General features: G+C 44.9%; 1 protein-coding gene across 3 annotated transcripts in view; it reads right to left on the bottom strand.

The window, feature by feature from the left end:
* Nucleotides 1-17939, bottom strand: part of LOC126109407 (homeotic protein ultrabithorax-like) — an 877703-nt gene that overhangs the window by 795333 nt on the left and 64431 nt on the right. The window contains exon 2 of one of the 3 annotated variants that reach the window (XM_049914438.1): nt 14336-14521. The exons of the other annotated variants lie outside the window; for them this stretch is intronic. Coding sequence (XP_049770395.1) covers nt 14340-14521 — 182 coding nt within the window. The 3' untranslated portion in view covers nt 14336-14339. Of the gene's footprint in view, nt 1-14335; nt 14522-17939 lie in introns of those variants that run through there. 3 annotated transcript variants of the gene reach the window in all.

The raw sequence follows: 17939 nt of genomic DNA, 5'->3' as shown, positions 1-17939 counted from the left end.
TAATTTAGTCATTCGTTCTCAATGATTTTTAAAAGTGATAGTTGTCATAAAGGTTCAGAATGATTTCAGAAAACTGTCAACTAAGGCAAAACAAGAAGTTCAGGGCTATACTTTTAGCAACTATTCGTAAGCCATCGGTTTACTTACTTACTTTTTTACTGTGTTGATCGAATGCTACATATCTCACGTAACATGATTCTACAAAGGAAAATGAAAGGCACGCATATTTCTCTCATTAGGCATTTTGTTACATTTTGACGACGAAAACAAAGCATTTATGCTGCAGAATATGAAAGATCTCCGTAAATTTTAGCAGCTATAAATGTTGTTATCTATAGAAGTCAAAGTATAGTATGTGTAAACAACTAAACCAATCGAACAGAAAAATATCTGTTGCTGAGAACAAAACCTATTCAGTTAGTGTTTAAGGATGATTTTGACACTCAAGATGAAACTATTTTCCCCTTTCTTGACGCATCTCTACCAAAAAGAGTACGAAGCAGTAAGTAGTTAACAGGAACGGACATTTTCGTTTAAAATAATCTTTCAGTTACAAGTTTCATATGGCATGTTCGTTGTTGCAATGACTTCACGTAACTGTATGACAAAAATCGAAGGCCCTGTGTAAGCAATATATATATATATATATATGCGCTTGTCCACACTGTAAACATCATTTCCCATTGCGGCTGAGACGTTACGCGTAAGAGAACATGGATTTCAAAATATAGCTCTATACTGTAAAGAGGGACAATATTAGATACCAAGCGAATGGGCAAGTAGATCATTTGGCACGCTTAATTGCTGTAAGTAATAACTGTTCAGTAAACAGAGCTGTGTGGGCTTCTGGGAGAAGTGACATATTCTATGTCCAAAAACTGTCTCTAATAACAAAAACGTGGACAAACCAGCATCAGTTTTTACTAATAAATAATATTTCCGTATCATTACTTGAATCCTATAAATGGTAATCAGGACATCCGATTGCGGCATACCTAGTCACTACAGCATAACCTGTCCCAGTTGTATAAATCAGCTAAAAGAGAACTATTAATCCCAATATACATATGACTTAAATTACATTACACGTCCGGAACAGAAGTGAAAGATTACGGTTCGCACGTAGATTTCCTGCGTAGGAAAGGTTCTCTCATATACGAAGTACCCTTGCTATCATCTGGCTTCAGAAATAGCTCACACAAACGCACCACGATAATTTACAAAAGTATAGACAGTAAAAAAACCTTTTTTTTTTAAAAAAAAAAGAACATGAGCACACTATCGAAAACGCGAAGTGTTTATAGTGAATCGTCAACCCAAACATCCTTAGTAGGAGATCCTGAAGTGTAAATGATATTTAAATATAGAACCATTGGGGACACAAATGTTAAGAAAAAGCCACACAAAATGGGACTGAGACAGATGCCGAAATAAAAGAATCTAAACGCGTAAGACACTCAAATCGACAGCCTTTTCTTTAGCCGCACATACTGACGTTATATGATAAGAAGATGGCAATGACGTTGAAACAGCATTTGTCCTAACAGGTCGGTTATTCAATATTCGACTGGCGAGTGTCGAACTGGGATGGGAAACTGCCAGGTATTAAATGCGTAGGCTCCTGCTGCCGGTGTTAAACTCATTACAGTCCGGGTTGTACTTCCACGTCATATTACAAAATGCTTAAATGCTAAAATACTAAAATATCCGACGTTTCGACTGGCCTTCCTCGGTTCATAGACTACTTTAGCTGGGAAGTGAATGCTTCACTATATCAAATTTAAGACATTATTGCCGACTCATTTGTCGCCAGAAATTTAGTATTCGTTTTCATATTTAAATTTGATCGTTTATTTTGCCGTATTTCTAGTCTCCATTAAAATTGATCATCTTAAGATCTGTCTAGTTGGGTAAGCAATACGCCGGTGTGTATTCTTCCCTGTAGCTCCGTATGGACACGATGGGTTGCTTGAGGCCTCTGCAAGCGGTCCACAATTTGTCAAACTTAACTTCTTTGTCAAATTATTTGGTAGTGTGGGACCATGCTTAACGTGTTTGTCAAACGTAAACTGTTTGAATTGGGTTTGAGGGAAATTTTGATTGACGACGAATTTTATAAGATGTCAAATATTTGTGTTCATGTTGCGCCGTACACGTTTAGTGAGAACGAGTTTCTATTACAACGTATCTCACCTCTTGTTTTCTTTTTCTTCTTTATACACATTAAAATGCTTTATCTCCATTGGTACCGAATCCCATAGGCATCAAAATACTTCGCGACGCGATACGCACACTCTGACAGTTGCTTCAAAAGTGAGGCTAAATTAGACAAACTTTGTCATGTTGATTAATCGGGTTTCTGCTGGTTATTCGCAGGAAGGACGCGAATAACCGGCAGAAACCAGATTAATCAACATGACAACGCCTCACCGCGAAAGCTTGAAGAATTGACAGACTTTGTTGGTACGTTACGCGATTGCTTGACAAACCAGTGGACAGGGAACGATGAACTTGTCAAATAATTCTTATTGTTTACATTGCATTTACGCAATCTGAATGTGATGATATAGCTAGGTACGAAAAAAGTTAATCATCTTCAGATCTATGCAGTAGCTAATACAACCCGTCGTGTTCATATGCAGCTACGTAAAACTGGTAGGAAAGTGTGATATGAGCGCTCTCGTTTTCTGTATACGTAAACGACCTAGTGGACAACAATCTGCGGTTGTTTGCTAATGATGTTACTGTGTAAGAGAAGATGTCGCAATTGTGTGACTGAAGGATGATACAAGATTACTTAGACAAACTTTCTAGTTGTTGTGAAAAATGACAGCTTGCTCATAAGGAAAAATGTAAGTTAATGCAGATGAATAGGAAAAGCAAACCCGTAATGTTCGGATACAGCATTTATAGTGTCATGCTTGACCCAGTCACGTCGTTTCAATATATCTTGGCGTAACGTTGCAAAGCAAGATGAAATGTAATGAGCATGCGATGATTGTGGTAGGGAAGGCGAATAGTCCACTTTGGTTTAATGGGAGAACTTAAGGAAAGTGTGGTTCATCTATAAAGGAGATCGCATACAGGACGCTAGTGCAATCTATTCCTGAATACTTCTCGAGTATGCCATTTCACCTATTTTATTTAACCTTGTCCTAGAGAAGATCGATAGAGAATTTTCTAGAACCAATCCACAAGGGATCCAGCTACAGGATGTGAGCATTACAAGACTTGCCTATGCAGATGATGTAGCTCTAATAAGATGTTCCAAAAGAGAATTAATCAGAATGATGCAAAATTACTACAAAATTGCTGTTAAAACAGGATTACATGTTAATGAAGAAAAGAAGAATATTTGCCCATAAGTAAGAAAACCAGAAAAGATGCACCTGTGACTGTAGAAGGATTCAATTTCAAGACTGTTGACCACTTCAAGTACCTATATAGTTTTTTTAGTAATAACAACAGAACAGATATAGAAATAGATGCCCGTTTTATCAAAAGCATACAAGACACTTTTTAGTTTCATCAAAATTCTAAGAAAAAGATCTCTTAGCAGTAACTTCAAAATCCGCTTATATCAATCGACCATTATACCTTTGATGTTATATGGATGTGAAACATTAATATTTAGAAAGAAAGATGAAGAAAAACTGTTAATATTCGAAAGAAAAGTACTAAGGAAAAGTTTTGGACCTGTATACGACGAAAATAACATGGAATGGAGAATAAGAAGAAATGAAGAATTAAGAGGGCTGTACAAACACCGTAACATCGTCGAAGTGCTCAAGAGGAGAAGGTTGAATTGGGCAGGCCACATAGCAAGAATGATAGAAAATAGACTACCTAGAATGGCATTCAGCAGAACAATAGATGGAACGAGAGGAAGAGGGAGACCCAGAATCACATGGCGGGATAACATTCGGGAGGACACAACTAGGATGAACAGCAACAGCAACTGGACAAACAGCGCATGGGCCAGGCAGAAGTGGAAGAGGCTCATAGAGCAGGCGTATGGTCTATAAGGTCCTTGCCACATGTAAAGTAAAGTATTTGTGACCCGCACCGGGAAAACACTGAAGCATTGCAGAGATGAGCTGATAGATTTCTTACCAGTAGATTTGAACAACATGCAAGTGTTACGGAGATGTTTCGGGAACTCAAATGGGAATCCATGGAGGGAAGGCGACGTCTTCGAGGGACAATATTGACGAAATTTAGAAAATCGACATTTGAAGCTGACTGCAGAACGATTCTACTGCCAGCAACACACATTGCGCGTAAGGACCACGAAGATAAGATACGAGAAATCAGGGCTCATATTAAGGCATGTAGAGAATCGTTTTTTCCCGTCGCTCTACTTGCGACTGGAACAGGAAATGAGAAGACTAGTAGTCGTACAACTACCCTCCGTCACGCACCGAACGGTGCGCCATATCACAAAATATTTGCTACTGAGACGGCAAAGTAAACGATAAATTTTGAAACATCTAAGAAATTTGACGTCGTTGGTATTTTGATACGGTTAGAAACGCAACACACTGTGGTACCCACTCACCTTTTGGATCGGTCTCCTGATGAGTGCCTCCTAAAACACGGCCGAAACGTCGGCTACGTTAGCATTTTAAGAATTTTTTTAAGATGACGCTGCAGTACACTGAGAAAGATTTTAATGCAATTGACAGGTATACTTGACCCCAGACTTCGAGAGCAGTGACCAGCACAAGCCTTATAACTGATGCCTGAGTGTCGAGCTTATGGTCGATCGCCCTACCACAACAACGCATCTTGTCGCAGCTGATTGGAGAGACATGTCGGCTGCCGCAGGCAGCTGGTGGTTTCCGTCGCACGCAGCACTTTATGGGAGCACTGAAACACTGCAGCAGGCGTCTCTGATGATCGAGGCGGTGCGATGCATGCGTAGACGGCGTCCTGGTGTGATGGCGAGACGGGGTTGTCGGTGCCACCGCTACGGACGTCGACTCCCGACTGGGGTCTGCGATGCCAGGTGACCCGCGAGAGAAGGGGCGGCGGCGGGGTCACAAAAAGCCAGGCGGCCAGCGCTGTATGGGGGTCCCGTGCCCGCTGAAAAGAAACGCGACGCCATTCAGCGGCGAACGCAGGGGGTCGTCCGCCCGCCCTCTCAACCAGCAACCGGCAGCGGCAGAGCGAGCGGCCGAACGTTCACCCCGACACGGCACGGCGAGGAAATTCCTCCGATGACGTAGGCCTACTTCCGGAGTGTACATACGGCAGATATGGTTTTTTTCTTCGGTGTCGTGTTTACAAGTATACTCCGTCGGTATATTTACACGAATGGGCTTTGGAAATTTGCTGTTTTGATATCCGACAAGTTAGTAAGATGGCCATCTCTCTTCGGTCACAGCCGGCCGCTGTGGCCGAGCGGTTCTAGACGCTTCAGTCCGGAACCGCGCAGCTGCTACGGTCGCAGGTTCGAACCCTGCCTCGGGCATGGATGTGTGTGGTGTCCTTAGGTTAGTTAGGTTTAAGTAGTTCTAAGTTGTAGAGGACTGATGACTTCAGATGTTAAATCCCATAGTGCTCAGAGCCATTTGAACTACTGTTTTACAGTTGCTGTTTACAGCCACGTTAGACATTTTGTCACTAAATACTACAGTCGCATAGTCACATAAGAGGTCAGGAGTTCCTGAATCGACAGACGTTTCTAGGTGTAAAGTTCATCATCAGGAGCGAGCGGCTCGCTCGTCGGAGCGGCAGTGGGCGAGCAAACACCTGTGCGCGTCCAGCTACTCGCAATGGACAGAAAAACGCGACCTCGGAATGAGGACAAAGAAGTTGCGAAGGCAGGTAAAAACGGCCAGTGTCTCCTGCGCGTGTGTGCGGGGGCGGCGGCACGGCGGGGCGTCCATTCAGGGGACAGTCACCCCCGAGCGCACCCCCTCCCCCCCCCCTCCCCCTCCGGCGGCAGCGCCTCGTCACCAGATAAAGAAGTCACACCGGCAGCGACACGCGAGTTCAGTGGGCATCACCACCTCATCAAACTGCGGTGGAACTGAAAATCATTTTCGTAAGTCACAAGCGTTCCCGCGCAAGTAGTTCATCCTCAGGGAGCAGCTTGTCGTACGGAAACGTGCAAATAGGAAACCAGTCTACTCAGCAGGAGTGGCCATCATCTGATACCACTATAGAGAAGTACTGGTAATAACGTTTGTATCTGCAAGTATCTGAATGAACCCCATGAATCTGAAGATGGCCGTTGAGACGACCGAAACTTCTATCTTTAACGTGAGTAAGTCATCCCTAGGTGCGTAAATGCTTAGAGCGGAACGTATACGGATGCTATGTGCTCAAACAGCTGTTATTAGGGGCGATAAGAAACTTGCAGTTACACGGCAGTCCTGCAGCTTATATGCAACGCACCGCAACTCTGATGCGGGTATACACCTAGGTGACAGAAGGTGACCGCATAGCGTTATGCACATGCGGTATACAGATGGCGGCAGTCTTTCTACACAACATGCAAGGGGGCAGTGCTTTGGCGGAACTGTCATTTGTACTCAGGTGACTCGTGTGAAAAGGTTTCCGATGTGATTACGAGAATTAAAAGACTTTGAACGGAAAATGGTAGCAGCTAGAAGCATGAGACTTTCCATTTCGAAATCGTTAAGAAATTCAATATTCCGAGATCGACGGCGTCAGGAGTATGCCAAGAATATCACATTTCAGGTGTTGCCCGTCACCACGGACGCTTAACAACTGAGAAAAAAATGGTTCAAATGGCTCTAAGCACTGTGGGACTTAACACCTGAGGTCATCAGTCCCCTAGAACTTAGAACTACTTAAACCCAACTAACCTAAGGACATCACACACATCCCTGCCCGAGGCAGGATTCGAACCTGTTACCGAAGCAGCAGCGCGGTTCCGGACTGAAGCGCCTACAACCGCTCAGCCACAGCGGCCGGCGCAATTGAGAAGACTGGCGTTTGCATACGATTGTCAGTGCTAACAAACAAGAAACACTGCGTGGAATAAACGCGGAATCAGTATGGGACGTACGACGAACGTATCCATTAGGACGATGCGGTTAAATTTGGCGTTAATGTTCTATGGCAGGAGAGCTATGTATGGGAGTGAAACGTGGACGAAGAACAAAAAATGGTTCAAATGGCTCTGAGCACTATGGGACTTAACATATGAGGTCATCAGTCCCCTAGAATTAGAACTACTTAAACCTAACTAACCTAAGGACATCCATGCCCGAGGCAGGATTCGAACCTGCGACCGTAGCGGTCGCGCGGTTCCAGACTGAAGCGCCTAGAAGCACTCGGCCACAACGGCCGGCGGACGAAGAAAATTTCAGACAAAATGAGAACAGAAGCTCTCGAAATTTACTCCCACAGATGAATGCCAAAAATTAGATGACCACACTGGGTGGCTAATGAACAGCCACTGATACCAACTGGGGCACAAACGAAGTTTAAGACACAAACTGACGAAAAGAAAGGACTGTTTGACAGGCTATGTAATGCGATATGATAGACTATTCAATCTGGTGATAGATGGAAGTAACGGAAGTAAAAATTGTAGAGGGAGAACAATGCTTAAATATAATAAGCTGGATGATATGGATGAAGGTGGCAATAGTTATGCTGAGATAAAGAGGTTTGCACAGGACAAACTGGCGGGATATGTGCATAACACTAGTCTTCGGACCTTAGTGTACAACAACACTACAAGATTGAGATAGGTACACAACGTTTTCCAACGGATTACAAAAACATAACGGTAGTGAACTGTTCGTCAGCTGCTAACGGAGTTGGTTGATTTTTATGAAACTTGACACAGTGTAATATACACAGTTCGAGGTCAAGAAACCGCAGCACACAAATGCTTACTTTCCCTTCATTCTTAGTTCATTTCCCTCATCCCATACGGAGGGGTGTGGGCCGTCGGTGAAGTAAAAAAAAATTATAATGAGTATTAGAAATAATTTATTGCTCAGTCTTTCTATGTTAAACTAAAAATCAAAGACAGTTTAAAAAACCAAATATATACATTCAAAAACAGATCGCAGGAATGTAAAGTTCTTTTGATAAAAAGTCATTGATGCACTGCACCTTAAAATCTGAAGGACCTGCGCACAGGACGAGAAGTACTGTCAGAGGAGAAAGTATGTTCCATATTGTTGAGGAGTGTAGGCAAAAAAAAAAGATGGCTGTTATGTAGGAAAACTATAGGGGTGATAGGTAGGAGTTGAGGTGGATAGTGGGAAATATAGTCGATGGGCAAGAGAGAGGGTGTGGAGTAGTGTAGCGGTTAAAAGACGAAAGGGATGGGGGTGGATAGAGAGAGAGAGAGAGAGAGAGAGAGAGAGAGAGAGAGAGAGAGAGAGAGAGAGCAGCCCTGATGTGGAGTGACATAGGTGAGGAAGAGTTAAATTTTGAGGTGAATCTCATTGTCTGGGAGGGGAATTAGTTGAAATTGCGTTGAAACAGGAAGTGGGGTGTAGAGGCAGGGTGATGTGTTTGTGAAGGTGCTGCAGCATACCAGGGTTGGTGATCAGAGGGAAGACAATAAGATTACTGGAATCTAGGTGCAGGCAGTATAGGAGATGCGGACGTGTTGGATGTGTGAGAAGGGAGGGGGGTGGGAATTTGATGAGATGGTGGAGGATCCACGTGGGTGAAGGTAAATGGAAGCGGAAAGCGAGAAGGAGCGCATCTAGGATTTGGAGCGACACACAGAACTTTGGTGGGAAGGAGATCAGTGCAACATTGGCATAGCAGTGGATGGGTCAGATCAGAGTTTTGTATGTGTGGAGACCAGTGGAGAGGTGTTCGGCCTGTTAATAATTTTTGTAATTTTAGTACAGAATAGGCTCTATGTTGGATGGTTAGTAGCTGAGGTTTCTAAGTCAATTCCCGGTCGAGGTATAGACCAAGGTCATACATACGCCACGACAAATCGTTCTCAGTAATGTGGGCAGTTCCTTTCTCTCTCTTTCATAGAGTATGGCCGTCGTTAAAGATCGAAATTTTCCGGCATTTTCAACTCAACTCTCCCTTATCTCCCGAAATATTGGCACATTACTACGAGGCGCATTTCTATGTCTATACTTTCGCTACCCTTTCTCTCCGGCAGCGGACTCAAAGAGAGACGCGAAAACGCACGCATGCTCGGCGGAGTCCCCTATATTATTTCGCCGCCGGCAGGGGAGCACGAGTAGTTGGCGTGGCTCGCGCACAGATGGCACTGAGAGGCAATCCGTCATGACGAGCACCTCCACTCTGGAGTGTCGCTGCCCCTGCCCGCAGGACACCACAACTCTTTTTCCACCCCTTTTTTTAAGGAAAAGAGAGGCAGAGTGAGAGGGCGGGAGGGATAGTGTGTAAAAATGTGGCAGGGCGAGGAACACTCAACGAAGCAGCCAAAAACGTCCGTGAGACAGACAGAGAGAGAGAACAAGTGTTGCCAAGTGGTTCTGGCAGGAGGGGTGGGTGGGGGGGGGGGGGGGAAAGGGTTGCAGACGCGAGGCCGCCCACTGACCACGCGAGGGAATGGAAGCAGAGCTTGCAAGTGATCCAGGCGTGACAAATGGTGACAGGGCGCGAAAAAAAAAAATAAAGTGCGAGTGTGGATTTTCCAGAGCCGCATATACCAGTCCTGGTTTGCTTCTTTATACCGAGGAGAAAAAAGTGATACATAACCCACCACGCGGAGGTAGCCTTGCTTCAGCAAGGAGATAGCTATTATTTTGTTTCTTGATTATTGAAATAGAGAGCTGTATAAAATGTTGTGAAGCTCACTTTTCACGAAAAATAAAGAAGTGAACTGCCGTTTAGGCAGCAAAACAGCGTGCTTGCAGGATACTCCAGTGACGCTTCCTAGAACGTTGTGTGTGGACCCGTTCAAGGCAGAACCAAAAGGAAAAATCCAACGTGATCAAAGAAGAACAGCAGTAGTGGTCCCAAGTTTATTTATGGTGGGAGCTAGCTGAAAGAAAAGAAAAGAAAAGAAAAAAACAGAACTAAGAGACGCCTGGAGACAACTCGGATGGTTCAAATTGCTCTGACACCTGACGTCATCAGTCTCTTAGAACTTAGAACTACTTAAAGCTAACTAACGTAAGGACATCACACACAACCATGCCCGAGGCAGGATTCGAACCTGCGACCGTAGCGGTCGCGCGGTTCCAGACTGAAGCGCCTAGAACTGCTCAGCCACACCGGCCGGCCCTGGAGACAGCGCGAACTATCGCGCCAAAGTATACTTACAAACTTTCAAAAATGAGTATTAAGGGAGAACTTTCTGAATACACTGTAGCCTCATAAGTATCGCAGAGAAGGCGAGATAACACCAATTTGCACTCGAATGGAAACGTTTAAGCAAATCATTCTTCTGAAGAAGCCAACAACCACCACAGTACCACAAGTTTATAAGCGTACTACATCCGCAGATGATTGAGTCCATGAAGACCGTATGATGAGATCAGAAATTAGTCAGATTACCTGCGTGGCACCACACTAGTGGTTGACGTTGGAACTATCGTCTTGGTGCATCCATAACATCCCCGTCATGCACGTACTGCCTCCCGAGGAATGCAGCCTTCATTACACCAAACAGATGGAACTCGGAAGGTGCGAGATCCCGGCTATTGGGTGGATGAGGAAGGACAGTCCACTGAAGTTTTGTGACCTCCTCTCGGGCGCGCAGACTTGTCACGATCAGCTTCGAAATGCGCAAGTAACGCCGCACACATAGACCCTCGTTGCTCTTTATAGTTAGGCAGCGACGAACCCAACGAACCCACACCTTTGAGTACCCCAACTGGTGGAGGTACACTGTGGACGAGTGTGTCAGCACTACCAATAGAGACGTCCAGCTGAGCAGCAAAGTGTTTGACTGTGATTGGTCAATCAGCTCGAATGAGAGTGTCCGCACGTTCCAACACTGGAGAGGTCACAGCTGTGTGCGGCCTGCCGGCACGCCGTAGATCGGTTTGCACGGACTTGTTGCGATGACAGACGCGTCGCCCAAAGACTCACCGTGCTTTTGTTCGCTGCCAGGTCACCGTAGACATTCAGCGAGCGATATGAATTTGCTGTGCCCCGGTTCTTGGTCAAAAGAAACTCAGCGACAGCTCTCTGCTTGGATCGTACCTCTGTTACAGACGCCACTTTGAAGGCTACGTACAACGTCACCACCTATCGGAAATTCATGAAACTACAGAGGCTGAAACAGGAATATTCCACGATGTCACACAGCAAATTCCGAATCTTTTTTCAGTCGAAATTGACCGAGAAAAAATGTGTTGCATTACTTATTGAACGTCCCTGTTCTGATTGATGTCCTCCGTCACCGTACTACGATCAGGTCTGAAGCGTATCGTGCTTCCCTCAGAAAATTAAGAAACAGCTTCAGCATATTCTTAGTCACAAACATCCAGACCAAATTCTCTTTCTCCGCGACAACGCAAGGCCTCACAAAAGTCTGCGCACCCGAGAGGAGCTAATGAAATTTCACTGGATGTTCTTCCTCAGTGACCACACATCTCGGATCTCGCTCCTTCCTATTTCCATCTGTTTGGCCCAATGAAAGATGTACTCCACGGAAAGCAGTATGTGGATCACACGAAGGTCATTGATGCAGCAAGATGTTCGCTCCGACGTCCAGCAGTAAATTGGTAACACGCAGGCATAGAAGCCCTCCCAGTAAAGTGCCATAAGGCCGTGGCTCGGAACAGAAATTACGATCAAAAATAGGTTTCTGTGGAGCGAGGGGAATAATATATTGGAATGGAGAATGAAACCAACTTTCTTTCAGAAAATATATGTGTTCTTTTATTTACTGAACAGCAGATACAGTGTATTGCAAAATCACTTAATCGAAGGTTGTAATTTCTTCCCAGTCATAGAGGAGAGATGTATGAACGTCTAACACGAAGCAAAACAACAGTGGTGATGTACCAATGCTTCTGATAAGCTGCTGAAAACTTCTTGCGATCGAGAACTAAAAGTATAAGCACGAGGGAGGGGGAAAAAAGGGGGCTATCCTTTGGCCCTTTGAGGACGTGAGGTAATTGGCAATCCGGAGTAAAGTGGCAAGCGATCGGCGCGCCGCCCTGCGGCCTGCCAGCACAACTCGAGGGAGGGGTTGAGGCGGCGCGCCGCCAGCGCCACCACACTTTGCGCGGCGGCGCACGGAACTAGAGGCGCGGCGCGCGGCCCGGCGCGCTATAAAGACACGGCGGCGATATTGGACTTTTATAGACTATTCGGCTCCATTTTATAGCGCACTCGGCCCGCCGGCTTTCCGCACGCCGTGTGCGGCGCCGTAGCCGCCCCCGCCGCCCCCGTGCTCTGCGTACGGCGTCGCCGGGCCAGTTGGAAGCAACAGGCTGTTGCCGCCTACACCACGTTCCGTACCTGCCCCACCGTCGCCATGCGAGCGGTCTCTCTGTGGCACTAGCTAACGCAGTCACACAGTCCATCACGCAAGTGTCGGGAGTACAGTGAGTCAAGCACTGGAAAAATGTAATTTTGTAAACAGACCCGTAACTAATTTTAGATATGTTTTTCTCCTTCAGGTTATCCACCATAGACCGCCAGTGTCACACACTCCACACACCAGTGGGCTGACATTGGACTTTCCTATAAATCCGAAAATAGTCCAGAAAGATCGATTCACAACAAGTTGGTTGGTTGGTTGGTTGGTTTGGGGAAGGAGACCAGATAGTGTGGTCATCGGTCTCATCGGATTAGGGAAGGACGGGGTAGGAAGTCGGCCGTGCCCTGTCAGAGGAACCATCCCGGCATTTGCCTGGAGTGATTTAGGGAAATCACGGAAAACCTAAATCAGGACGGCCGGACGCGGGATTGAACCGTCGTCCTTCCGAATGCGAGTCCAGTTCACAACAAGTGTCTAACAGTCACTGGGGAGGGGGGAAGGGCAGCATGATAAATCAAAGTAATGTAAATGCTTGTATAAAATCTTCTGTGTGTTCAGACGTCGTCAAATCGGAGTTACAACTCGAGCTTTCAATGTCTGGCACCAACATTAGCACCTACCTACATAGAGAGAGATGATCATCTCGATAAAATTAATAAGGGTTCACAAAGAAAAGTTTAAGTGCTCGTTTTTGCAGCGCGCCGTTCGAGAATGGAACTGTGGAGAGACAGCTTGAAGGTGGTTTATTGAACCCTTTTCCAGGCACTTTATTGTCAATAGCACAGTAATCACGTAGATGTCGATATAGACCTTCTTCGTCAGGAGGTGTCTTTCTGTACAGAGCGAAGTCTGCTTCTTTTACGGCGGTGTTCAAGTTTGTCATTGGTTGGCTGACACCATCAATAGGTATGAATCGGAGGCTGAACACCACTATAAAGGAAGTAGACTTCGCTCCTGGCAGAAAGTCTTCTCCTGACAAAGATGATGGTGTTAATCTTAGAAAGCTCGAGTTTTAACTCCGTTTTGACGTGGACTGAACACACAGAAGATTTTATAAAAGGATGCTCTAATGAAAAACGTCGATATCAACAAAAATATCTATATGTAAAGCAGGAGAAAGATTTCGTTTATTGCTAGAATACTGGTAAAATGCAATCCGTCTACAAAGAAGACTGCTAACAAAAGTCACATGGGGAAACATCGAAGTCATTTAATCAGTTTTGTCGGACCCATACCACACAGCACTGACAGGGGATGTTGAACAAGTACTAAGGCCAGAATGATCACAGGTTCATCCATCACTAACGAAATTAATAACATTATTTGCCGAAGGTAAACTACTATTTTTCGAAAAGGCCACTGAATGACGTAATGTGAATCTTTTATTCGTATTTCAGTTACAACCACAATACTATGATTGCATCATAACCAGTACCAGCCTTCAATGTTCAGCTTCAGAAGGTAGAACAGAACAAAAAAAGATAAAAGCCTTTAATAATATCTTAAAACAGGTAAAAATTTATCGCCGGTTTTGCTTGTAAACTGAGTAATTTAAAATTGAAATTTATGTGATTCATACCTATTGGTCGTGTGTGGAATTTGGAGATTCACTGCATGCTTTCCAAACGTGTTGCTCGTCATCTGCCGCTCATTTCTGAAAATTGGCGCTAAAGGCCGGAACCATTTATTTTAATACCGTAGATTGTGACTGTGTATGCACTACAAGGAAGTTCACGAGTATCATTATTATTATTATTATTACTATTACTGTTTTCGTTTTCATTCTCATTCTCAGTTGGCTGTTTTACTGTTTCTTGAAATACTGAAAACACTCTCACATCATTCCGTGCAAATCGCATCGCGGTAGTGGTTTCTTCACTTTTCATACCTCTTTTCAGCCATCTGCTCGTCATCGTGTAATAGTGGTGCCACAGTTAGAATTGTATAGCTTTATTGGGTGCGAGACTCCTCCTGACGTTTCCAAAATAAATTCGACCGCTGCAACAGGCGAAACATCCGAGGCAATTGCAGATGCGGAACTCACCGCGACTGTAGACCACCTGCTAACGGGCGTCCGCGCAGCTGACTTACCTGCAACAGAATAAGAGAAAAGATTTCCTGTCAAAACAAGGCGATACTGAGGTACAAATGAAAATCCAACGACAGATTGTGGTCTGGTATGTAAAAACAGACAGCTTGCTATAAATGTACAGAAATATAACAACATAGTATAGTATGACTACCCATAACTGCAATCAGTCAATTCATACAAATACCCGCGTGTAAGACTTTTTATACGGACATGAAATGAAGCTATCACATAGACTCCGTCAGCAGATTACAGACTTAAGTTCGCTGGTAGAATACTAGGGAAATGCAAAACAGTCTACAAAGGACATTGCTCATGAATCCCTCCTGTGACCCATCCTAGAATACTGCTCAAATGTGTGGGGGCCACAATCAAATTGGACAAACACCAGATACTGATAATACAGAGGAGGACGGCACGAATGCTTACGGGTTTGTCTGACGCGTGGGAGAGTAGCAAGGACATGCTGAAAAACCTGAACTGACAACACTTGAAGACAGACGCAAACTACACCGAGAAAACACAGGTGATCTTTATCTACATACATACTGCGCAACATGCCGTATGGTACATGGCGGAGGATACCTTGTACTATTACTATTCGTTTCCTTTCCTGTTCCACTCGCGAATGCAGCGAAGGAGAAACGACTGTCTATATGTCTCCATGTTGTTGTTATTGTGGTCTTTAATCCAAAGACTGGTGTGATGTAGCTCTCCATGCTTCTCTGTCCTGTGCAAGTCTTTTCATCTTCCAATAACTACTGCAACCTACATCTTTCTGAATCAGCTTACTCACCCTTAGGTTGGCAGCATGTAGGTAAACAAACCCAACAGGAGGAAACACATAATGAAGCTACAATATTTCCGGTGTTAAAAGCACAGTTTCGAACAAACAGCTATATCTAGTGGTAAAAGAATAATACCACACCACAAAAAAAGAAGGAGAAATATGGTGAACAGTGCGAAAAATGTCGGAATACAAAATTGTGCTTATGTGTCGGAAATAAAAGTGGTAGTGCGACTTCCAGATCAGATCAGAGGAAACACAGATCACAGCAAACTTTAAGTAATTACTTATTTACATAAAAAATACGAAGGGAACTGTTTGATAATCTAAAAGTAATAAAACTGTATCGTTATAGAGCCCAGTGCAGGTGCCTTTGCACAAGAAAACGCGAAACGCGTTTGGCAAAAATAAATTCAGTTTCAGCAAGAAAAGGTAGTTTTATGTACAAAACAAGTATTCTGTGCTTGCTGCGGAGGATGGGCACGCAAACAAACTCGTTGTTCGTACTGTAATGATGACTTCGTGATTGTTTTGCATTCCCTCCACTTGGCATTGTCGACTTCACCAAATGTTCCGCGGATGCTATTCGTCTCCTATCTAAGTAATTTTCAATTCTAAAGCTATGTTTATTCCTTTAAAGATACGCAAAAAAATGGTTCAAATGGCTCTGAGCGCTATGGGACTTAACATCTATGGTCATCAGTCCCCTAGAACTTAGAACTACTTAAACCTAACTAACCTAAGGACATCACGAGGCAGAGAAAATCCCTGACCCCGCCGGGAATCGAACCCGGGAACCCGGGCGCGGGAAGTGAGAACGCTACCGCACGACCACGAGGTGCGGACTAAAGATACGCATGTGAAGGTTTAGAAGTTATTCGTGAGTAACATGCGTCGAGTTAAGATATGGTTCAAATGGATCTAAGCACTATGGGATTAAACATCTGAGGTCATCAGTCCCCTAGACTTAGGACAACACACACATTCATGCCCTAGGCAGGATTCGAACCTACGACCGTAGCAGCACCGCGGTTCCGGACTGAAGCGCCTAGAACCGCTAGGCCACAATGGCCTGCAGTTAAGATATGCTAAGAACAACAGGAGATGGGAGACATTCTAGTTACAACGTACAGAGCTCTGTGGGACAAGCAGTATATGGTGCGCAACTCGATATTTTTCAATTACATACACAGTGCGATGGAGCTGATAGTGACATGGAGGTGATAGTGACGCGAAACACCGGGGGAAAAACCGCTACTGATTCATCTGCACACGAGACGCGGTTGAAGCAACGTTCTAGGTAGGCGTATCCGCACCTCGACGCGAGTACCAGCGATACGAAGGTTATATACTGCACCTGGAACCGCTATTAACTTTACGGCGCCGCGGGACGCTGTGCTCCTATCTGAAATACGATAGTTAATCTGCCATAAACGCGATCGGAATCGTCCATCTATCAAACAAGCGGCACGGAACCCGCGTGTTGACATTAATTACCCCGGTAATAGCTTGTCTTGCATAAAAGAGGAGGAGGAGCAACAGAAGGAGGGTAAAAATAATATTTTGGGGCAAGGGGATGGGGAAATGGGGTGGGGGGGGCGAGATGAGCGGCCGATGATAAGCAGGTTAATTCCCGCAAGACAAACAGGGAAAGCGCTTTTCCGACCGGCGCCGCGGCAGTAAGTCACGTCCTTAATGCCTGGCACGCGCCTATCTGGAGGTCGCAGCATATCTGCATCGGCAGAGGGGACAAAGAAGGGCCTTCCGTCATTAGCCGGGGACGTGTCACAGTGTCCTTAGCAAACTAAGTCTTGAGGCCGGTTGGCGAGAGGCGACTCCGTAACATTTTGTTGCCTGAACCCGTAACTTGACTGTGACCGTCGCACTGTAAGCACGTTTTTCTTGAGAGACGTCAGAATTCGAGCGTAGAGAGAGTGTACTGAAAAGGGGAGATCCAAAGCGGTGTCATCGACTTTTTGAAATTATCAATACGGTGGTATCACACACTGCAGCCATTCATCCTAGTGGGCCCTCGTTTGCGAATAACTGACAAAAAAAAAAAAAAGGTCTCGGATATTTGTGTCACTCAACAGCGTAACAGCTTCGGGCGCAGGAGGTTGTGGTGTCGAGTCTCATCAGGTGCATAAAGTATTTTTCTAATCTTTATAGAAAAAAGACTGATCATCTATTTTATCCAATTAATTGATTTAAATCTAATTTTTTAATTCCATTCCTTTGTCACATAATTTTACTCAAGTATCAGCTGAATGAGATTTTCACTCTGCAGCGGAGTGTGCGCTGATATGAAACTTTCCTGGCAGATTAAAACTGTGTGCCGGACCGAGACTCGAACTGGGGACCTTTGCCTTTCGCGGGCAAGTGCTCTATCAACTGAGCCACCCAAACACGACTCACGCCGCGTCCTCACAGCTTTAGTTCTGCCAGTACCTCGTCTCCTACCTTCCAAACTTCAGAGAAGCTCTCCTGCGAACCTAGCAGAACTAGCACTCCTGAAAGAAAGGATATTGTGGAGACATGGCTTAGCCACAGCCTGGGGGATGTTTCCAGAATGAGATTTTCACTCTGCAGCGGAGTGTGCGCTGATATGAAACTTTCCTGGTAGATTAAAACTG

Source organism: Schistocerca cancellata, chromosome 12 (genome assembly GCF_023864275.1).
Source record: "Schistocerca cancellata isolate TAMUIC-IGC-003103 chromosome 12, iqSchCanc2.1, whole genome shotgun sequence".
Lineage (NCBI taxonomy): Eukaryota > Metazoa > Arthropoda > Insecta > Orthoptera > Acrididae > Schistocerca > Schistocerca cancellata.
This window is presented reverse-complemented; position numbering and strand designations above follow the sequence as displayed.